Here is a 7,402-nt window from a genome sequence, read left to right on the forward strand (position 1 = left end):
GCCCTGCCCTAGCTGTTCAAGGAAGAAAAATTTCAAGCTGTGAGCACATGAAAACAGGAATTGCATCAAGAGTGGTCAGGCCTCTGTGCTGGGAGGCTCAGGCTGAAGGGGGCCAGGGTGTGGGCAGCAGTGCTTTTGGGATGCATGGATGGGAGGATGAAGCCAGAGGTGGGAACATGACGCAGGGTCCCGGTCTTTAGCCTCAACACCTGGACCCTGCACCTGTGTGGACAGTAGCCCCTGTTTGGTTACTGCCCTGTAATGAATGCACAGAAGCTGCCCAGCCACAGAAAAGCTAAGCAGTGTCTTGTGCACAGCGGTGTCTTATGGTACAGTGAGTGTCTATGCACTGGTGCACTGGGGTGAGGCATGCCGGAGCAGTGGGGTGGGGCCCTGCTCAACCCAGCTCCAAGAGAGAAAATCCTGCAGCCAGGCTGGAGCTTATGCCCCAGCAGATGTGCATCAGGCATTTTCACCGAGCCTTGATCCCGAATTAACCAGAGACACCAGGGCTGCAGGGGTGGATGGGGTGATTCAGAGGGGACTTAGCAGACAAGGTGACTGGGGATTAGTTACAGGATGGAGAGTGGGGCAAGGCGGAGCCCCAGTAGGGCTGCAGAGCTGGGAGGGGCTCTGGGTCTTGGCCTTGCCCAGTTCCCATTCTGCTGGGTGTCCTGGAGGGTGCTCTCCGGGGGAAGAAGGGGCGCTCGCCTGGCATTCTGGCCGCTCTGACTCACAGGCACGGGACGCAAGCAGAATGGTCAACAGAGGCTCTGGGTGCGGGGAAGCCTGGATGGAGTGCCTGTGACTTGCATGGTGTAACCACCCCACCACAGCTTAAACTACCAAGCGGACTTCATGGAATGTAGTGGACAGCTGGGACCCCATGCCAGCCGGCTTCCCACACGGGCAGCTGACCCTGAGTGTCCTCATGTTCAGTCAGGTGTGGTGGTGGCACACACTTATAACCCCAGCACTTCGGGAGACTAAATCAGGAAGATCCCGCTTGAGTCTCACCTGGGCAGTTTTGTGAGCACTATCTCAAAAATGTTGGGGATGTAGCTGCATGCCAAGGCCCTGGTTCTATCCTCTCTCCCCGCAAAAAAGTCCTCATTTTCACAGAGGAGGACAGCATGGTTTGCTAGGAGACAGAAGTGCTCCTACAACCCCAAGTGTCCTCCTGGCTTTAACTTCCCTCCTGATTTAAGGGACAACACCTTCATCTTTGCTGCAGTGGCAGGAGAGAGCTCAGAAGGCCCTGTGTGGGGATAGCCCTGCTCACTCCCCTGGGACCTCGGCAGCCCCTTGGGCCTCCTATCTAATATGACTGAAGGGACCCTGTCCCACAGCAGGTGTCTCCCTCTTCCAGGAAACAGTGATGCCAACCCTGCTGTGTCTGAAGATGCCTTATTCAGGGACAAGCTGAAACACATGGGAAAATGTGAGTCCGGCCTGCAGCCCTTCCCCCACCTTCCCAGAGCTTGGGATGCAGGCAGGGTTCTGACTGCCACTGACCCTGAGTGAACTGGAGTGACATTTTAATCGCAGGCTGGCTCCCTCAGCCTTCCTGCCTCACTTCCCTCTGCAGCTGAGTCTGGGTACAAATTAAGTTTAAATCCTCTCTGGCCAGCTGTCTGCAGGAAAATAATGCGCCCCACATGGCCTCTCCCGGATGTTGTGTTCACATTCTCTGTGGCTTGAGGCAACTGGCCCTGCCCGGCTGCGTGGGGGGAGACCCTTGCCAAGCTCCTTTTGTTTGGGGAAGGGACCCTCTGAGTTAGGGACCTCTGCCCACCAAGTCCCGCCAGCTTTCAGAAGCACTATCCTTCCAGGCTTCGTTTCAGGAAAAATCTCTCATTAGTCATGGAAATCCCAGAACTCAGGGAGCTAAGGGAGGGGCAGGAAGGGAAGCCAAATGCAGGGCTGGCAGGCTGTGGCCGCTGGGGAAGGAATACCCGGATCTTGGGCTGCCGGTAGGCCCTGGGCCCGGCTCCTGGTGGCCTCTGCTGCCCCTGCAGGCCAACCTGGGATGGCAGCCTTGCTGCTCCTGAGGTGGGGCCTGTGTCTGCCGTTCCTATCACCTCCCTTCCCCAGCTCCCACCCTAAGGGGTCCTGGTGCCACCCTGACCACCCCCTGACTTGAGGGGGGAGCCTATCTGATGCCCTCACTGCCAAGAAAATGAGTGGCTCACGGGTCTCTCTGCCCCAGCCACCCGGAGGAAGCTGTTTGAGCTGGCCCGCGCCTTCTCCGAGAAGACCAAACTGCGGAAGTCCAGGCGGAAGCACTTGCCCAAGCATCAGTCGTATCCTTCTGGCCTGGCACGGCTTGGGTGGTGGGTGCTGCGCCCTGGCGCCCCTGGGTCTGCAGCCTCCTCTCTGCTCCGTGATCTGGGCTGCTTGGTGGCCACCCACCTCCCGGAGTGCCAGGCCAGGACTGGGAAGCAGGACGGGAGGAAGTTGTTTGCTCTATGACAAGGACAATGGCATTGCCAGCTTCTTCCGCTCCTCCTCCTCGTCCTCCCTGGGAGAAAAGTTGAATCTTCAAGTGTGATCAGCAAACCTTCCCCAAACTTCTCTAGTTGAACTGGTCTGAGTCCTCACACATCATTGCGAGAGGCCCTTCTCGAGTAGCAGTGAGATGGTCCACATTTTTACCCAGACTCCCATCCGTGCTGTCAAACAAGGCCCAGGCTATTAAAAGCTGGACAGCCACAGAGGAGCAAAGAGAAAGTCCCTCTTCTGTCACCAGAGATATCCCTGGGGGCCGAGGGTCAGGGCCTGGCTGCTCTCCTGACCCCGAGAAAGGAGGCTGGTGGGGGCAGCACTGGGATGTTGAGGGACAGGAGAGGAGGCCTCCTGGGCTTGGGGAGGGCAGGGCATCCCTGGTCTATATCCAGGACGGTTTTCCTGAATGGCTCTGCAGGCTGGGGGCTGCTGCATCGACAGCCAACCTTCTGGATGATGTGGAGGCTCACGCTTGTGGTGAGGCGGGGAGAGGAACCTTGGGCTCCTGTGTGTCTGCAATGGGTGACACTGCATGAGGAGGTCCTGAGTGTTCCCAGTCAGGGGACCAAGTGCCAGCCAGCTTCAGGGCTTTCACCTTTCTTTCCTTTTTTTTTTTTTTGTGGAACGGGGGATTGAATTCAGGTCCTTGCGCTTGCCAGGGAAGCGCTTATTCCACTAAGCCATCTCCCCAACACCTAGAGCTTCCACCTTTCACTTAGTCTCTTCCAAAGCCACAGGGACCAGAAGACCCGACCAACCCTACCCCTCTCAGATCCTACCGAGCCACACACAGCTGAACAATGGACAGCATGTCATAGGGCCTTCAAGGCCAGGAGACACCCAGATAGTCCTGTTTCCCCTCCCATTTTATAGATGAGGAAACTGAGACCCAAAGAAGAGGAAAGAACTTGTCTAAGGCCTCAGAGATAGGCCAGCACCCAGGTGTCCTGCCGTCTCTCACTAGGCACATGCGTTGCCCGCTCAGAGCCAGCACATGCTCCACTGGAGGGAGGGGTGGTGGCTGCAGGACAGAAAACAAGGGCTTTCTTCTGCTTTCAGACGAAGACCTCCGGGGAAGGCGGCAGGAGACAGCCAAGATGGAGGAAGCCCTAAGAGAAGGCCAGTAAGAGGTAAGCCCCAGAGCCATGGCTCTCTGAGGCCTGCTGCACCTCACGTTTCCCCAGGGGAACAGAGGCACTGGGCCCAGGCAGTTGAGTGGCACATATCCTAGGTCTCTTCTCTCCATGTGTAGGGCCAGGGGCTTTGGCATGCAAACTCATCTTTCACATCTCTTTTATTTGGTTATTTACTCATCTGACAAAAGATCATCACCAAAGCATCTGCCTTGGACAGATGCTGGGAACAGGAAAACAGAATCAGCTTTTGACTTTGAATAGCTGACCTTCTCAGCTCCACTGAGAAGAAAATCCCGGACCCACTCAGTAGAGTGGACAGTTTAAGGGAAAATGAGGTGTCTGGTCACACACAGAATAATGTCCACTTCTGCTTGTCCCGTCCTCTAAGGCAGCAGCTTCTCCGGTGTCCCTGTGTACCTCTCTGGGGACTGACACGGAGTACAAGGATGGCCTCCTGCAGGACTCTCTTTGATGGGTGTCGGTCAGGCTTTCTTGAGCTGTGGGTGATGGGGAGGCCATCAGAGCACTGACCATGGTGGGGGTGCAGTGCACCAGGCAGAGCCAGTGATAGCAGTGCCCTCCCCCCCCTCCCGGCAGCTGGCCTGTCCGCCCAGTGAGTTGCCTCCCTACTACATCTGTCCCCATGCGCTTCTAGCCTGCTTGCCCTTGCCCTCTCAGCCTTTCTTCAGTCATCACAGAACTGCACCCCAGGTCTCTGTGGTCCCCAAATAAAGGCAGGCAGGGAAATGGCTCCACCTCTGTCCTGTGTCACACTGATAACCCCTACACACACACACACACACACACACACACACACACACACACACAGAGGTTCCCAAGGAAAATGGGTCCTACCACAAACCACCCCTACCTCAGAGCCATGTGCCCATCCCTTCTCTCCTGAGTCTTCCTGCTTTTCCTTTTCTCTGGAATTCACTTCTTCCACCTCCCTGGCTGTGAAAAATCAGCAGGAGCTGGCTGATGGTTATGTGCCTACAAGCCCAGCCAACTCCAGCTACTCAGGAGGCTGAGGCAGGAGAAGTGTAAGTTTCAGGCTAGCCTGAGCAATTTAGTGATACCTTGTGTCAAAAAATAAAAAGTCCTGGGATGTAGCTCAGTGACAGGGCCCTGGGTCAGTCCCCAGCACCACGAACAAACTGGGAGGAGTGTTTCCTTTACTGCCCAGCTAACAGGAGGGTAGCTTCCTCCTTCACTCAACTGAAGTGACAAGAGAAGACAGACAGGGAGGCTGCTGCCAGCTCCAGGGCCCTGTCCCCGCTGCACTCACCTGATGCTGCCTTCCACGAGTATCTTTTCCTGAAACCCCTCCCTGGGTTCTGGTGAGCGCAGGAGCCCAGTTCTCCCTCCTCCCTTCCAGGTTCCGGTCACTCCTCTGGCCCCCTCACTGCCCACTCAGTGCTCTGCTCTTGACCCTTTCAGCTTCACCCACACTCTCTCTGCCAGTGCCGCCACCCTCCTGCACGGCATCAGCGATCCTGTGCCCTTGTCCCCAGCAGTTGCCCCTCCTGATGGGCTCAGATCCCCAGCTGCACTAGGATTGTCCTTCCAGCCTGGACATCAGCTCCTGAAAGCGAGGCGGTCTCCCCAGCTGCCTAGTTAGTGGCTAGTGGCCCTAGGTGCTGCCCACCCACTCGTTCCAGTACAGGAACCCCATGCGGTCCCACTCCGCCCTTGCTCTGGGCGTGGGCAAAGCCTCAGGAATGCCTCAGCTGGTGTCTGGAACCTGCCCAGTTCTGGCCCACTTTCCTTTTCTGCCCCATGGGCGCCCTCAGTCCAGCTCGTTGCAGATACGGCCAGTGTGGTGGCAGCCACTGTCCACCTTGAGCTCTCTCCACTCATCTACTTCCTTCCCGTCCCACCCCACCCACCCTAACTCCCTCTCCAGCTGCTGCTGAGACCCTGCTATTCTGCAAGGTGCCAGGATGACCCCCGGTAGAGTTCCCACCGGAGAAAGGAGGGAGCTCCTGACTTTTGGTATCTTCTGCCCAAATGTGTCCCCTCCTGGGAAGAGAGCCCAGGGCTTTCACACTAAGTTGCATCTTTAGCAGGTGTGTCTTTCAGATCCTTTGAGATGGGATCTTACTAAGTCACTGAGTTTTGCCTAGGCTGGCTGGACCTTGTGATTCTCCTGCCTCAGCCTCCCAGCGTGCTGGGATTACAGTCTTGCACCACCATGCCCAACTGTGGGCTCCTTTGAAAAAAGACTTTACCTATTCCTTTTCCCTGCCAGGTGTCAACAGCTCCATCTCACCAAGGATGTTCTGATGCGCAGTAGGGCAGCCGGAGAGCAACATGGCACCCTGCTGAAGGACCCGGATGCAGCCGGACTGTTGGTGCTTGATTCGGAGGTCGGGTGGTCCTCCAGCCATGGTCCAGCCCAGCCACTGCCACCTTCCAGGGGACTTAGAACTTTGGAGTCGCCATCCTGTGACTGGAGGAGGGAACGTGGGGCCTCTAGAGGCAGCAGCCAGTCACAGCCCCTTTTGCAGTCAGGCTTTTCTACAGCAGTGGGTGGAAATGCAAGAACCACCTCTTCCGTTCTTTAAAAAAAAAAAAAAAAAAAAATGAGGACGTGCAGAGGCTGGAGTTTGGAAACAGGCAGGAGCCCCTAGGAGGCTCTTTGGCCTGGAGGTAGGCTCCTGCCTTCCTCCCTCCCCATGTCTCCAGCCAGGTATCAGTCTCTGCCTCATCTCCACCGTCGCCAGCTCTCTGGGCACCTTGTGCCCCCCCTCCCCCAGGGCCACCTGCATCTCAGCCTTTCCCAGGGGCTGCAGAGGCGAGCGGAGCCGCGGGAGGGCTGGAGGATTCTGGCCTGGCCGGCAGGGTCTGTCCTTCAGGGCTGGGCAGCAGGGACTGAAGAGTGACACCCTGGAGAAGGTGCAGGGCTGGGTGGGGGAGGGTGATGGGGAGAGGAAAGCTCTGCCCCTTAGGGCAGCAACCACTGCCGCGGCGAGGCAGGCATATCTCTCCCTGGGCTCCAGCGCGGCCAGGCCAGCGGATCCAGCTTCCCTGCTTGGGGCTGTGCTGTGGGCCTGGGACGGATCTGATACAGCATTTGGTGGTAGTGAGGTACTGGGGTGTGGCAAGGGTGAGCCAGGATTGCGCCTCGTGCTGCACCCCTTATGCCCTGCACCCCTGCAACTCTGGGGCTGCCTGGCAGCAAGACCAAGTTTGGGAGCATGGTGCCAGGGACTTTGGTCGCCAGTCTCCTTACTTATGCTTGGCTGGTCCCTAGCCAGACGATGAAGGGTGCGGTAGTACCCAGCTGCCGACTTAAGCTCCAGACAGCCTGACCCTGAGGGTCAGAGGAGCGGCTCCGGACTGTGAACCCCACTCCTCCTGGGCCAGGGCCAGGTGTACGGGGTTAGCCCCAGCCCCAAGTCTCTGTGTGTTGCTTTTTTTTAATCCTATGTGTGGGTTTTTTCTTGGCGCTGTTTCATAGGAACTCCTGTAATAAAGACTTGGTGTTCTCTTGGTGCTCCGATGTGGCCTGCAGTTGTGGGCTGGAGTCCCCTCCTTGTCTCTTCTTTCCTTGTCATGGGACAAATCTTGACCACCTTGGGATCCGTGTCCTGCCCCCCCCCCCGCCCGCCACCTGCTTCTCTCGCCCCCCTCCCCCAGCGTTTCTAGGCCTGAAGGGCAGGGCGCTGTCCCTGCAGCATGCTCCAGCAGCACCTGTTGCACCGGGACCTCACCGACCTGCTGGGTTTGTCCAGCGCCCTGGCTTCCTGTTTGCTGCG

General features: G+C 57.5%; 1 protein-coding gene across 2 annotated transcripts in view; it reads left to right on the forward strand.

Moving 5' to 3' along the window:
* Positions 1–7,139, forward strand: part of Cuedc1 (CUE domain containing 1) — a 34,113-nt gene extending 26,974 nt beyond the window's left edge. For both annotated transcript variants that reach the window (XM_023705499.1, XM_004645273.2), the window contains exons 8-12: positions 1,370–1,441; positions 2,210–2,303; positions 2,924–2,982; positions 3,565–3,635; positions 5,893–7,139. In XM_023705499.1, the coding sequence (XP_023561267.1) occupies positions 1,370–1,441; positions 2,210–2,303; positions 2,924–2,982; positions 3,565–3,632 (293 nt within the window). In that variant the 3' untranslated portion in view covers positions 3,633–3,635; positions 5,893–7,139. The remainder of the gene's footprint in view (positions 1–1,369; positions 1,442–2,209; positions 2,304–2,923; positions 2,983–3,564; positions 3,636–5,892) is intronic.
* Positions 7,140–7,402: the final 263 nt, after the last annotated feature.

The sequence above is a fragment of the Octodon degus genome, unplaced genomic scaffold (genome assembly GCF_000260255.1).
Source record: "Octodon degus isolate 3935 unplaced genomic scaffold, OctDeg1.0 scaffold00222, whole genome shotgun sequence".
In the NCBI taxonomy this organism is placed as follows: domain Eukaryota; kingdom Metazoa; phylum Chordata; class Mammalia; order Rodentia; family Octodontidae; genus Octodon; species Octodon degus.